This window comes from Tenrec ecaudatus, chromosome 8, assembly GCF_050624435.1.
Source record: "Tenrec ecaudatus isolate mTenEca1 chromosome 8, mTenEca1.hap1, whole genome shotgun sequence".
NCBI classification, from domain to species: Eukaryota; Metazoa; Chordata; class Mammalia; order Afrosoricida; family Tenrecidae; genus Tenrec; species Tenrec ecaudatus.
The window spans coordinates 40,117,059-40,133,370 of NC_134537.1; the positions used below are offsets into that span (position 1 = coordinate 40,117,059).

General features: G+C 40.6%; 1 protein-coding gene across 1 annotated transcript in view; it reads left to right on the top strand.

The window, feature by feature from the left end:
• The window catches only part of RNF168 (ring finger protein 168), a 35,393-nt gene extending 30,751 nt beyond the window's left edge, over nucleotides 1–4,642 (top strand). The window contains exon 6 of the mRNA XM_075556259.1: nucleotides 856–4,642. Coding sequence (XP_075412374.1) covers nucleotides 856–1,797 — 942 coding nt within the window. The 3' untranslated portion in view covers nucleotides 1,798–4,642. The remainder of the gene's footprint in view (nucleotides 1–855) is intronic.
• Nucleotides 4,643–16,312: the final 11,670 nt, after the last annotated feature.

The following is a 16,312-nucleotide window of genomic DNA, read 5'->3' on the forward strand; positions in this document are numbered from 1 at the left end:
TAAAACTAATCCTAGGACTTGACCTACCCAAGACATGTAAATGGGAAAAATCAGATTTGAAGTATGGTCTGGTTAGACTGCGTGAAGAACATAGGATATTGAATGGGACTGTGCATATTTTTTACTTTGAAATATTAGACTTACTATTAGATATTATTTAAAATATTAATAGTATACATGATCACAGATTAGGTTTTTCATGTTACAATAATACTTCGTAAATCTGTGGTTAGTTTTTTATTGTAAATACACGAAAAAAGTATTCTCCAAAGGAGTGTATAAGCTTCAACAAAATGCAAGATACAGAGTAGAAATATAGCCCAAAATAGCATAGAAAGGGACACTCCTGGGCTAGAGGAAATGTATAAAGTGAAAGAAAGGTCAGGGTTCAGTACCAGCTATTTAGCATATGATGGAACACGGGTGGTGTGCTGGTTATTCATTTGGTTGCCATCCGAAAGGTCCGCGGTTTGAAACTACGAGCCACTCCTTGGGAGAAAGATGGGGTTTTCTACTCCTGTGAACAGTTATAATCTCAGAATTCATAGGCCCAGTTCTGCCCTGTCCTGTAGGGTCACTGAGTCGTCATCAACTCAATGGCAGTGAGTTTGGTTTGGTTTATTGCCCTCCTGTATAATCTAATGTGTGGGTTTAAATATATAGGCTTTCGCTAGAGTAAAGTGAAGTCGTGCCTCAATGCAGATTGCCATACGGACTGCAAGAATTATTAAGAAGGCACATACTTTATTAATAAATAATTTATAACAACCCAGCTATGAAAGTAATGTAATTAGACCTATTTACTGTAGCTTAGAGTTTTTCCTAGATCACTCAGACTTTAAATTTTTTCTATAGGAAACTGACAGTGGAGATTTGAAGAGCCCTATGTGGCAAGACACAGAATTTGAAGAAGATATGCCAACACTTTCTCCGCAGATTGACCTTGAAAGTGAAGAGGACGCAAAATCTTCCGTGGAGTCTTCTATGCCTCAGTTAAGTGCCTGTGCTGCAGAATGGTGTCTTGAAGGAGAAGTGAAAACAAGACCAATCAATCATGATAAAGAGTTATATGCCGTAAATCATGAGGAACCTAAGATCAGAATTCCCCGCTCTGGAAAAGAGGCAGTTAAATCTTGTGGTGAAACAGAGAGCGGGCTCAATCTCTCTGACACGACACAGATCACTGGTAAGGGCACAGTAGAGACAAATGAAGCAACCAGCTTACCGATCAGTAGTGATATTTCCAAAAGAAATAACCAGGAATCTTCCTCTGAAGCAGTTAAGGATCCATGCTTTTCTGCAAAAAGAAAGAGAACCTCCCCAAACCAAGAGGAAACAGAAATCAACTTGACCCAGAAACTGATTGAGTTGGAGCATCTACTTTTTGAAAGACATAAACAAGAAGAACAGGACAGGTTATTGGCATTACAACTTCAGAAAGAGGTGGATAAAGAAGAAACGGCGCTAAACCGGCAAAAAGGATCCCCAGATGGGTATCAGTTACGGGCTGCATCCTTTTCTCCAGACAAACTGCTAATGGGGCAGAAGAAGAATTCTAATGATAGGCCCTTCAAGACACAAACTGATACAGAACATTCAAAATCTTGGAGAAGCCTAAGAGATGAAAACTGGCAATCTTCCCTTAAGATAGAGTTGAAACATTCAGTTACTGTTAATGGAAGGAGGACGCCAAGTTCTGCTAGAGATCATTGTAATGTATCTAAAAAGGCCCATTCCTTACCCTCTAGTAATTCACAGAAAAGTATTTTTCAAATGTTTCAGAGATACCAAAAGTAATGCATGGGTAAAGTGGTGTGTTTTGTGATCTGGTAAAGCTGGATTGTGATGCTGGCATATTCAGTATAGAATCTTATAGATAGGCCTTCTCTCTGGGTTTATGTCCATTGTCCTTAATTAAAGGACTGCAGTTACAAGGGAAGAATAGACTAATGTATTTTTCCAAAGCTCAGTGATCAATAGGGGTCCCAGTCTTTTCCATTATTAACGGATGTACTGAGTCGGATATTCCTTTATTGTAGTTATAAAATGCCTTTGTCAGTTCCAAGATATCTTCAGTTATCTCTTCCTCCAAAAATGCGCCTTTGCTTGCCTTTTTGTCATGACTAGTGATCAAAGCAAGACTGTAAAGTAGTTAGAAAACCCAAGTAGGGTTTACAAACTGCATTTTCTTGCTAAATATCCCTTATATTTACAGAGCACTTGAACTGCAACTTAATACTAAAGTAATCAAATTTCCATTTCTACTATTATTAAACTTTAAGCATTATAGCATTTTCTTTGAATTATGATATATTCGGATCAGTGGCAAACCATAAAATTATTAGTCTTCTGGAAAATAGGAAATTCGTTGACAGAAAGGAAATTAGACTCTTGCTGCAAAGGAATACTGATTTAGGGTGAGGCTGGGTGGGTTAGATCACGTTTGAGAGCACTGGATCACAATGGGTGATCAAAGACTGGGCACCGAATGGAGTAGCAGGTATAATTTGGCAGAGTATTCTCCTTTGTCCTTTCTTTGCCGAATGACACAGAAGACACATGAGTTTTTCATAGAGTGGTATGTAGTATCAAAACTAAAATGATTACTTGAATTTTTGAAAATTCTTAGTCTGCTGTTCCAGGAAATATGGAATGGTTCTGAGAGTTCTATCACAAGACCCTTTGTTGGGAAGCCTGTTATATAACCATGTGTCTATTTCCTTATAGTATCATTTGTACTGATGGTGACTTTTATTTGTGGACAAAAATAGAAGGTGTGCTACTTCAATTTTACCCTGTCTTGCCCCTAAAAGTTAAATCAGAAGTTGTGATTTCATTTTGAGAAATTTAAAATGTAGAGACTGTTAATGCTTTTGTTTCATTAATCTGAACCACTTTTGCCAAAATACAGCAGTCTTTAACAGCATGGCTGCTGATTACCTAGCCATCCACTTAATGGAAAAATAAAATATTTTAGAGCTAATTCTAGCTTCAATTTGTCAATATTTTTATTAATGTTAACCATTTTTCTTCAATACTGACTGGGTAATTATGGGTAATATTCTAATAATAAAATTTTAGTTTGTTCTGTCAGAAAAAAAGGAGTTGCCTTTTAAAAGTGATTATAGTAGAATGAAGTTGAGTCAGAAATTTAAGATTCTCATCAAGCCATACTTCCCTAGGAAACATCACTTTATATTTTAGGGTAATGGTGGTATTCCTCAAATTAAAAGTTAGCCAATTAAATCATCCTAGAATAATATCTGACCAAAAATGAGTAAAATACAGCCCACAGTGTGGTGTATTTAGAATTTATACATTTAACTACTTATTTGTCTAAAGAAGTCTTCCTGACTAAAATTGATTTTAAAGTTAAATTGAATTTCTCAAGAAGTCTTTTTGCTATTCCTACCATTTATGTTTTTACAAGAAAATGAATGCTTGTCGGTCATTAGACTGTATTGCTAATTTTTCTCTTATATTTGTATAGATATGAGAATGTTTAATTACCAAGGTGTACAAATGCTGTACATAGATTAAGAATGTGAGAATTAAAGTAATTATGAAAAATAAAAATTGAGTACGTAAAATTTAGTGTAAGAGTCTGCATTTTTAAAATGGCTAATTCCAAAGCTTGGCAAAATGGGGAAGACATAGTTGCAACTGACCACAAAGTGCTTAATTTCTTTTAAAGCAGGGAGAAATCATTACTGGTATCAGATGACTCTTAACTGAAAGCAGAGACTACCAGAAAGAGGTTCACTTGTATTTCATTGACTATGCAAGGCATTCAACTATGTGGATCATAACAAACCATGAATAACAATGAAAAGAATGGGAATTCCAGAACACTAATTTTGTTTATCTGGAGCCAGTGCATAGACAACGAGGCTGTTATTCAAACAGAACAAGGGGATTACTGCATGGTTCAAAATAACGGTTTAAAAGGTGTGCATCAGAGTTGTGTCCTTCCACCATATTTACGCAATTTGTGTGCTGCATAAGTCTTGAGAAACTGAACGATGAAAAGAATGGCTTCAGGACTGATATGCAGGTGGCACAGCTTTGCTTACTGAAAGGACTTGACGTACTGAATTGATGAAGATCAAGGATTACAACCTTCAGGATGGATTGTACCACAAAAACAAAAATGCTCACAGTTGGACGTATTGAAGTTGTGAAGGATTTTTTTTTTTAATAATCAGTGCCCATGGAAACAGCAGTCCTGCAATTCTGCCTCTAGGAATCCCTTAAAGGTGTCTTCCTGTGTGTACAGAAATGACATGTACAGAAAAGCTGTTAGAGCAGTGTTTGTAGTCACACAGTGTTAAAACAGCCTGATGTTCACCAGTAGGCATTAGATGAATGATGGTGCAATGGAGTATTAGACAGCCTTAAGTAACAAAAGCGATTTATTAATTTGAAACTAAATAGAGTTAAATGAAAATGATCGGTGCCATTGAGTTGGCGCTGACCCACAAGTGACTCTGTGCACAACAGAATGAAACATTGTACGGTCCTGCACAATCCTTAAAATTGTTCTTATGCCTGAGCCCATTGTTAAAAAATACAAGATTTAAAATAGCGTGTGTGGTGTCTAACTATTGTCCAGTAAAGCTACATGTCTTTAAATATATACGTATATTTTGAAACCTTTGAGAGCTGCAATTGCCTTGTTTTTCCAGGTCTTACAAGTTCTCCACCTTTGAAAGGGACAGTCTTACCACTATCCTATCACTTGTTTTAGTGGAAAATAGTTTTTCTTCTACGGCAGGTTTCCAGCTCACATGGGTTCTGACTCTTGCAGGTCTCACTGCATTTGTATAAAATATCCCTAGAAGGACAGAGCACACTGTTGCCAGTAAGGAGGACAGCTGGAAGAGTTTTCATTATCTGTCTTTTTATGCTTCTTGGATTGTGGGGATGTATTATCTTGCATATTTAAATGATCTTAAAACATTGCAAATAAGGAATTGTGGCATCTTGGCTTGCACCACTCTGGATGGCCTTTCTCTGCCTCTAGGTATTAGAATCTTATCCAAGAAAGTTTTTCAGCTTGAGAACTTGCGAGTAATCAGCATTATGGATTTTTGTTTAACTTAGCTGTAGGATACTATTTTAAAATCATCTGAATTGCCAGGTAGAGTGGAGGAGCTTGCAGCAGACCCCACTGTGAACATGTCATATATCATTCAATAGTTACATCATGGAGAATTGTACAATCGCCCCCACGTCAACCCTAGAGCTTCCCCCTCCTCCATGGTTAAATGGCCTCTAAGATGAGTTATGCAATTGCAGTCTGTGCTAGTGTTCCCTCCCCCTCCTGTCTTCATTAGTTACTCCCCAAACCCCTTTCCCTCCCTATCTTACCTTAAGATGCAACTTTAAAAGCTTCAGAACGTGACCGAAACAATGAAGATGAAAGCGGCTGAGAATATAGAGAGGAGAGGCTCCCTGAGAGCTAAACTTGATGTTTCACCCACTTTCCCTTTGTTTTAGGTGTGCTTTGGGTACAGTACAAGTCTCAGGCAATATTGGTGAACAGAAACTCAGAATTCTTAAGAGCCCATAAACTGGAATGATAATGTTAGAGACTTGAGAGCCGGCAGGTATTTCTTTCAAGATAATTGCAGGGTTGAATCTGCTCAGATCAGAAGCTAAAAAAGCCTGTAAAGATTTTATCAGGCTCACAGTGCTGATGAGACCAAAGATGAGGGGGAAGAACTCACCCCCCAGGGTCTAGGTGGGGAGAGCAGGGTTCTGCACTACCAGGGACCTGTGGATTCCTCTGTAGGGTTACAGTGATCTGACCTGTAAAGAGTTGAACTATGTATAGAACTAGCACTTCTTGCATAAGGTGGAACCACTGGAACGGACATGTACAAAGGAGCAATCACTGCCAGGGAGTTGGTGCTGACGTCGTGATCCTCTGGGTTTCAGAGACTAGCTCACTACTACCACCTCCTCGCCATTGATTTTAGATCTCCTTCCCTTGTCCCTGGGTTTCTTGGCTCCCCACTCCTTTCTCCCATCTCTTCCTCCCATGTCCCCTGGAACCGACCATCCACTTGTTTCTCCTCGGGATTGTAAACAATCCTCCCTATCATACAGATAGACATGAGGAGAAGGTGGGGGAAAAGCCTACAAATAGTTCCAGGTCTGTCTGCTGACCTTTATGAATGTTTTCCAGTCGGGTCTGATGAGGTGCCAGGCTCTGTCCACTGAGTCAAGTCTGTTTACGGGATTCCTCGGGGATTTCCTGGCCTTCCTTCCCTTGCTGCTCTGTGCTCCCTTTGTGTTTCGTCCTGGGTGGGGATGGGGGGGCCAGTTTTTTTATCCCCTTCTCCCCCCACTTGCAGGGTATGGTTGAGGGTTTCGGCCATTCATAGTGGCTGAGTTTAGGTGTGTGTATGACATAGTGTTGCTCATTTCTAGTGTGCATGCCCAGGTGACTCATCGGTACATGCCCACCTTTGGAACATTCTCACAGGGGTCTAATGTGCCCGATCACTTTCAAACCCCTTTATTGTGGCATGGTCAGCTAATTTTGTTTAGCTTAGGCAGTCAGTGGAGACAAACCCCTGTCCCTCATCTAAATCGAAACCACGTGCTCTGACAAGATGGCTACTTGAACCCTATACCTCACTACCTCTAAACTGTCTGCCTTCCTACTCCTTTGTCATTCCTGCTTCCATGTTTTGCTTTGTTACCTGCACCTCCTTAGGCCTCTTCCCATGGTGGTGTCGGGAGAATGGTGCCTGTGCAGCTGCTGTGACCTGGTACTCCTTCCACCTTCCTTTTCCTCTCCGGGACACGTCGCCCCTCATTGTTGCTACCTTCCTTTCCGAGATGATTGCGTGTAGGGAATTGGCTGCACAGGTGTTGACGCAAAAGAAGATGCTGGGATAATCCAAAGATGGTAAGTGCAAGAGGCAGCTACCACCCTCCGCTGGAAAACAAACGGGAAGAGTTTTAGAAAAGCGCAAAGGAGCTTATAATAGCTGTAAGGGCTCCTAATAGTGATGTATGTGTGCACTGTGATATGTTGTATGAGCCCCTAATAAAATGATTAAAAAATTTGAAAGGAAAAAAACAAAACAACAGGAGCTGAGGCTGCACGGAGCGCAGGCCCTACGGACTTGATATGCAGGCCTCTGAGAGCTGCTGCTAGTGCCTCTGAAAGGGCAGGGAGATGAAGTCTAGAAAGACTTGAAAGAATCGGGGGGATGGAGTTGACAACCTCTGCTGTGGCCATGCTGACAAGCACAGCAAAAAGAAACCCAGGAAATAATTCTAGTAATTTTTTTCCTCAAAGCTATGTATGTAAATTTGGTTTGGTTTTTTTGTTTGTTTTTTTTTAAACAAAACTACATCACCTTCAAAGTACTCCCCATTACACTTAATACCTTGGTCAAATCTGTGATTTCATTCTTTTTTCTTTTATTTATTTATTTTAATCGTTTTATTAGGAGCTCATACAACTTTTATCACAATCCACACATACATCAGTTGTGTAAAGCACATCTGTATAGTCATTGCCCTCATCATTTTCAAAATATTTGCTCTCCACTTAAGCCCTTAGCATCAGGTCCTCATATTTTCCCCTCCCTCCCCCCTCCCTCTTGAGCCCTTGATAATTTATAAATTATTATTTTATCATATCTTGCCAAGTGTGACGTCTCCACCCACTTTTCTGTTGTCTGTCCCCCAGAGAGGAGGTCACATGTAGATCCTTGTAATTGGTTCCCTCTTTCCAACCCACTCCCTCTACCTTCCCAGTATCACCACTCACACCGCTGGTCCTGAAGGTATCCACCCTAGATTCCCTGTGTTTCCAGTTCCTATCTGTACCAGTATACATCCTCTGGTCTAGCCAGACTTGCCAGGTAGAATTCGGATCATGATTGGTGGGGGAGGCGGGGAGCATTTAGGAACTAGAGGAAAGTTGTATTTTTCATTGGTGCTACATTGCACCCTGACTGGCTCATCTCCTCCCCTAGACCCCTCTGCAAGGGGATCTCCAGTGGCCGACAAATGGCCTTTGGGTCTCCACTCTGCACTTCCCACTTCATTCACTATGGTAAGATTGTTTTTGTTCTGATGATGCCTTATACCTGATCCCTTAGACACCTCATGATCGCACAGGCTGGTGTGCTTCTTCCATGTGGGCTCTGTTGCTTCTGCGCTACATGACCATTTGTTTACCTTCAAGCCTTTAAGACCATAGATGCTATACCTTTTGATAGATGGACACCACCAGCTTTCTTCGCCACATTTGCTTATGCACCCGTTTGTCCTCAGCGATCGTATCATGGAGGTGTGCATCCGATGATATGATTTTTTGTTCTTTGATGCCTTATAACTGATCCTTTCAGAACCTTGTGATCACACTGGCTGATGTGCTTCTTCCATGTGGGCTTTGTTGCTTCTGAGCTAGATGGCCGCTTGTGTATCTTCAAGCCTTTAAGACCCCAGACGCTATATCTTGATAGCTGGGCACCATCAACTTTCTTCACCACATTTGCTTATTCACCCACTTTGTCTTCAGCGGTTGTGTTGGGAGGGTGAGCATCATAGAATGCCAATTTAATAGAAGAAAGTATTCTTGCATTGAGGGAGTACTTGAGTGGAGGCCCAATGTCCTGCTACCTTAATACTAAACCTATAAATATAGGCACATAGATCTATTTCCCCATCATATATAAATACATTTGCATATGTACATGGCTTTATCTAGACCTCTATAAATGCCCTTTGCCTTCCAACTCTACTCTATTTCCCTTGACTGTCCTCCTGTCCCACTATCATGCTTCGTCTCCACCTGGGTTTCAGCAATACCTCTTGGTTGCATTACCCTTGATCATGCCCTATCAGGCCTCCCACACCCACCTCACCACCAATTCGAATCACTTGTTCCCTTGCCCCTGGGTTTGTTAACACCACTTCCTTTCCCCCCACCTCTCCCTATCCCCTGTCCCTCCAGAACTGTCGGTCCCGTTGTTTTCTCCTCCAGATTGTTCATCCAACCTATTTTATTTAGACAGACCTGCAGCGATAATAACATGCACAAAAACAAGACAGAGTAAAACCAATAATATACAGGAAAACAACAACAAACCACTGACAAAGGACAAAACAAAACACAAGAAAGAAAAGCTTGTAGTTAGTTCAAGGATCATTTGTTGGCCTTTAGCAGTGTTTTCCAGTCCAGTCTGTGGGGGCATCACGCCCTGGCCCCAAAGTCCACCTTCAGCATTATTCCCTGGGGACCTTGCTGCTCCGTTCCCTTGCTGTTTTGCTGCGCTCCCCCAGTGTTTTGCCTTGGTGTGGCAGGATCAGGACGGGCGCAGTTCCCACAATCCGGTGCTGTCTCCTGCAGGGCCATGGGTCTGTGAGGGGCGTCATATCTCATAGTGGGGCTGGCCAGGTGGTCCTCTCTGTGGACTGACTGCTCTAATTGGGGTCATCGTCCTCAGGGCCTGGTCGGCCACATCTCTAGTAATTCTTACGACTAGAACTTAATAGCAGAGTGACAATGGGGTCTGGTGAAATGTTTCTTATATCACAGAACAGAGTTTAGAAGGATAGATTTGGAGCTCAACAGTATGGCAAGTATAGGTTTCCTTTCATGGATTCTGGGACTAAGACATCTTGGTATTTCTAAGTAAGAAACCTGTGAAGCCCTATCCCAACCAGATGGAGTGCTATATGTGAGAAGATGCTACAAATATCCAGAAGAGGTTGTCAAACCACAGAGAATGCATCGGGGGGGTGGGGGGGGGAAGGAAAGGAGACTTCTCAAGCACCTGTAGAATGTCTTCCTAATTGTTCACTTTCTATTGTGCTAATTATATACCTACCCTGGTATTCTCATCTTGACCAATGCTAGACAAGAGTCACCTAAACCACATGCTGCCCCAAACCCTTGCAGGTTAACTGATTTCTCCCCCACAAGGATGCTAAGAACCCATTCTGAAATTTCCTCCACATAAAATTTTACCCTCGGGCACTATCCCTAAATTCCTGGACTTCCTAAAGACCATACACCACAAAAAGGATAAAGATAGATCATCAGGTGAGATTTTGTTTGCTAATTGAAGGGAGAGCATTTGAATAAGTGAAAGTAGACCCTAGAGCAGAAACTCCAGTGTCCATCTAAATTACAAAAAAACCATATGATAGACAACAGGGTCCCAAACTTATGCTAAGTGAAAGGACCCACTCATAAAACAGCACCTAGTATATGATTCCATGCATATGAAAAGTCCAGAATAGGGAAATCTAGAGAGAGAGCTAATGATGTTAGGGCTGGGAAAAGGACAACTAGAAAGCATAGGAGGTGGCAGCTAAAAGATGCAAGGTTTCTTAATGTGATGAAAATGTCCTAAAACTGTGTCAACCCTACTCAAGTCCTCCCTCAGCATGAGAACACTTAGTTCTAATTGGCATTCTGAGCTGCTCACCTTCCGGACATGATTGCTGAAGACAAAGCAGGTGCATAAGCAAATGTGGTGAAGAAAGCTGATGGTGCCCGGCTATCTAAAGATACAGCATCTGGGTCATAAAGGCTTGAGGATAAACAAGCGGCCATCTAGCTCAGAAGCAACAAAGCCCACATGGAAGAAGCACACCAGCTTATGTGATCATCAGGTGTGGATGAGATCAGGTATCAGTCATCAAAGACCCGGAGCAAAAATCATGTGAATAAGGAGGGGAGTGCAGAGTGGAGGCCCAAAGCCCATCTGCAGGCAATTGGACATCCTCTTACAGAAAGGTTTTGGGGAGAAGGGCCAGTAAGGGTGCAGTGTGGTGCCGATGAAACATACAGCTTGTCTCTGGTTCTTTAATGCTTCCTCCCCACCTCTATCATGACCCTAATTCTACCTTAAAAATCTGGCTAGACCAGAGCATGAACATGGGTACAGATAAGAGCTGGAAACACAGGGAATATAGGACAAACTCCTCAGGACCAATATTGAGAGTAGCCATACCAGGAGGGGAAAGGGAAGGTGGGGGGAGAAATGGGGAACTGATCACAATGACTTACCTATAACCCTCTACCAGGGGGATAGACAACAAACAAGGGTGGAGGGAGACATCAGACAATGCAAGATGAGAAAATAATTTGTAAATTACCAAGGGTTCATGAAGGGAAGAAAGGGAAAAATGAGCTGATACCAAGGGCTCAAGTAGAAAGAAATGCTTTAAAAACGATGATGGCCACAAATGTACATGAGACAATGGTTATATGTATGGACTGTGGTAAGAGTTGTATGAGCTGCAATAAAATGATTTTAAACAACTTAATAGTGTACGTATCTGTGAGTACACTAAAAGTCATTGAATTGCTCATGAATTGAACATTTTAAGTGGGTGATTTGTTTGATACGTGAGTTATATATTAATAAACTTTCTAAAAAATACATCTGAAGAATGATTGTTTGGAAAAACACATTATTATAAACAAATTACTTAATTCCTTCTATTGATAAATGTAGTGAAACTTACCTTTAAATATTTTATTTGTAAAAGTTTAAAATTTTTTAAAAAGTTTAAAATTATATGCATTTAACTGGTTTATTTTCAAAATAATTTGAGAGTGTTTAAACCAGCAATTACTTTGCTTTCAGAGTTTGGTCTTAAAAACAATTTTTCCTTTGGGACTTATAAAAACAGGTCACAGGCTAAAAATTAGATGAGAGGCCTACTTACCCAAGACTTCGGCCTTTAGCAAGGAAAGTGACAATTTTAATGTTGCTTAATAGCAAAAGCCCTGATTCTTAGATCAATCAAAATGGTGTTAGCTAAACCAACTACTCCTCTTTACTTAGACAAATAGTTTTTTAATTAAAAGAAGAATTTTAATTAAAGAACTATGCATTTTTCTAAAATACACATTCTCATGTATATTCAGTGTATTCGGTGTCTTCAAATGTCAAAATCTGATTTTTGACATTTTACCTTAATTTTATGGAATGCCCAGGCTTTACTTCAGGGTCCTGAGAACAACTACTGGGGAAACCAGTTCTCTTTATTTAGAATGAAGATGAACTTTTGCTTTTGCTTTTTTTTTTCTGTGATGACCTGGGGTTATTTGTACTTATTTTTCTGTTTGTGTTCTCTGCCTATTTTTCTTTTGGGTCATTGTTTTTTCTCCTTCTTGATTTTTAGGAGCTCTTTATATGGAAGGAAGATTGATTGTTTGTATGTAATGAATTATTTAAGAGTGTTTCCCATGAGAATAAAGAAAGTTCCCATACCCTAGGAAAAGACTGATTGTCCTGTAGCCATGGCAACATGTGACCACCCCAAACTGGTTATCCACCTGTCTAATCAATCAAGGACAACTGGTTCATTGAACCCCTATGAAAATCAACTAATCAATCACAGCCTCATGCTTTGAAAATCAAGTAATTAGCAATGGTCTCACCAGTACACACACTTCTATGGCAGACATCAACCCTCTCCTGCCTCTGTAACCCAATCAACACTACCACGTTCCGTAAGATTGGGTATCAATGCATTTTACATACTGTGAATATATCCTATGGTCTCATGGAGAAGCCGAGCTTTTGAGCACATTTTTAATGTAGTTTTGGTGCTAAAGTTAGGTGCCTCAGCTGATATTTGGTCAGCTTATACTTGAGTATGTACGGTACATGACCACCAGCATACATTACTCCACTTAAGCAATAAACTCACATTTGGTGGTCTTGTCCTTTGACTATAAGGGTTTTTTCTGGGTGGGACATGCTGAAGTTCATTTTTATGTAATTTAATTGGATTTTTAAAAAGCAAATTTTGGAGTTTGTGGAACAAGGGTTAGTATTTTCTCGCAGCTACAAAGGTTTTCACACAGACCCTTAATACTGTGCTTTTGTATATAACATCATGCATAGAACATGCCTTGAAAATGAATGCTTGAGAGGGTGATGTCGTTTCCAAAAACTGTATAATGTGCACACTATTTGTGTTAAAGTGCAGTACATGTGGGTCTTATTTTTAACATTTAAATATTCAATCCACTTGACATAATCTGGTATAAGAAAAAAAGGTAAGCCCTGATACTTGCCTCTTCCACTTACTCAATTTTTCCAACATAATTTTTTAAAGTCCACGATTATGGTCACTAATTTGAGATGCCTCTTTTTCATAGACTAAATTCCCATGAAAGCCCAGAGTCTGTTTCTGGATTTCCTATTGTGTTCCGTTGGCATTGTGTTGGTAGCACCCTCTAATTACTGAGGTCTGATGGTGGCCAAGTTAACCCTCATTGCTCTTCCTATCACCTGGCTATTCTTATTTTTCTATATAGGCTCTAGATTCCTATTCTGTCTCTGGCACTCTCGCCTACGGCCACTTCCTTCTTTCCCTTCAACACATACACATCTGACACCACGGAAACTGCCCCTGCCTTCTAGACTGATGCCTTCACTTAAATCTGTCCCCACTGAGCCTATGTAATTCTTTCTCCCTACCTCCCTCAGCTACTCCTACCAACTCTCATCCGTGATCTATCTATCCTCAGATCTGCTCTCAGGACTTCCACACAGAATGGACCCTCATCTTCTGAAGATAAAGACTTGTGGATGTTTTTCTGAGATCTGCCACCTCTAGGACCTCAGCACTTCCCACTCTTCTTCCTGTTCCCCTTCACACCCACTGCATCTTTTTGGCTTCCCAGGTTGTTCCCACTAGGATTTGGAGCCAAGTTGGGGAGCCCCATGTGACAAGGAACTCTGGATTCTGAAGATGGCCTCCAAGTAGCAGCCAACAAAAAATGGAAATTTTTTGGTAGTATATTGGCAAGGAAATATGCCAGCACTCATAAAAGTAGGGAAGTGGATCTTTTCCCAGTCAAACCTCCGATGAGAACCTATCCATGGCCAACACCTTGATTGTAGCCTGGTGAGACTCTGAACAAGGATTTTGCCAAAGTGTACCCAGACTCTCGACCCACAGAAACTGTGAGATAATATATATGCCATTTCAAGTTGTAAATTTGTGACGACTCATTGCAAAACAGGTTGCTACCAAAAAAAATACAGATACCTACTACACTCACTCCTCACTTACCAACATGGTAAGGTTCTAAAAGACGGGATTGTTATGGGAAAATCAGTGTTATGTGAAAATGAAGAAATACTACATCAGTTTACAAACTAGGATGCCTAATCAATGCCTAATCTGTATACTAATCAATTTAACACAGATCTTCTCTTGGCCTCTCCAGATCTACTTTACAACCATGTCCTTAGTGTGTCTCAAAGACATTAAAACTAAAGGTACTCTTTTGTGTTCTGGTTTATCACTAAGTTATGCCAAGGGGAATCCTGGCAGGTGGGAGGAGAGGATGATGGGAGTATGTGTTTGTCTGGATCATTCCTGGCAGGGTTGCCCTAGTCAAGGTGGTGGGCTGTGTCAAGCAACTGAAAGTCACAGCTCCTGTAAGGTCTCCATGACCAGGACACAGCTTTCTCTTTCCAAGTCTTGGTAAGAGGTTTGTTTTCATGATCTCTCTGGTCAAGGCCGGGTAAGAGCGCTCTAGTGTGGCCAGGGACCAGCTTGTGTTTCCCCTACACTCTGCTTACACTTTTGTAAAGAATCCTTTTATAAAATACTACTCAAATCATTCAACTTAACTGACCATTTCTTTGCCAGGACGATTGTTAGTTAGCAAGCATCTAGTATAGATGTTTAACATCTGGTGTAGATGTTAGCAATCGTGGAAATGATCCATGTCGTGAGTATGGTCCTGTTGATTACAAGGCAATATTCATTTGTCAACGCACACGGAAAGGCACACTAAAATGAATCCATTTTTTAGTGCATGCAAACTATACCATAATAAACCCTATCTTTAAAATAATCAACCTATGTAATGTCTGGCCCATGGCCACTAGTCTGGCTCATTACCATTAGTTCACATTGACCCAGTACATAGTCCCCTTATCACATGATCCCTTGCATCACAAGAGACCCCTGTATTGGACAGGGTTCTCTAGAGAGATAAACCAGATTGCTAGTAATTATATATAAATATATTTATAAAGATAGATATATAATTCAAGAAATAAACCATTAAATAATATACAGATAGATAATACAAGAAATTAATAGTTAAATTATAAAGCAGTGAGACACTAGCAGTCTTTCAAGTTTTGAGAGCTGCCAGGTGCCAGTCCCCTTCTATAGAGAGAGCTGGGCTATATATATATACCCAGGCAGCAAACAGCAAGGCAGGTCCCCAACTGTTATCAACTGTCAGTCCCCAGCTCCAGAGATGAACATTCCAATCGTGTGGGCTTAAAGAGACCTCAACTTACAGCGACACAGTCCACAAGCTAAGCATCCCACAGGTAGTGTACCCCTTTAAACAGGCACAGAACAACCAAGGTGAAGCTCACCGAGCCATTTATCCCTCTACCCTTCAGTTAATCCTACTTGTGTTTATCGGCCAGCCTGGCACAGTAAACTATAGCAACCCCTTAAGTCCAGAGAAAAATCGTTAATAGGAAAAAAAAATCCTTCATGACTTGCTCATGTTACTGTGTTAATTTCACACACTTGCTCTGAACAACTTTTAAAAGTTTGTAATTTCGGTTGTGTGTGTGCTTCCTTGTTCTTGTTCTTGCCTGCAGGACTTTATGGTTTTAGTAGGAATATTTTAATTACATAGTACAACCCATGAGTATGTGTGTGTGTGTGTGTGTGTGTCATATGCATAGGCATGTGATTCTTCCTGCAGTTATTAGTAAATGGCAGAGACTTACTTAAAATTGGAAGCTTTAGCCCATTGTCTCCTATCTTCTCCTTACCATACATATTCCCCTGAGAAAAACAAACAAATCCAAAATCCTCTTCCTTCGTTTTAGAAATTTTCAACAAGGAGAAAATAATTCTTCTCACATGTACTATTATGTGACTATATTGAACCAAAGAGAAAATTAAGTTGTTTACATTTTTGTAAAGGCGAATTCACTGCCATCAGATCAATTCTAACTCATAGCGACCCTATAGGACAGGGAGATGGGAGTTTCCAAGACTGTAACTCTTCATGAGAGTAGAAACCCTCAGCTTTCCCCTCACATTGGACTGCAGGTTTCGAACTGCTGACTTTTCAGTTAGCAGCCCAACATGTAACCACTATGCCACCAGGGCTTCTTATGGGAGTAGAAGGCTTATCTTTGCCCTGAAGAGTGCCTGGTGGTTTCAAACTGCTGACCTTGCCATTAGAGCAGCCCAGTACATAACCCAACAAATCTTTCTTGGAAGAAATCCAGCCAGAATGCTCCTTCGAGACAAAGACGGT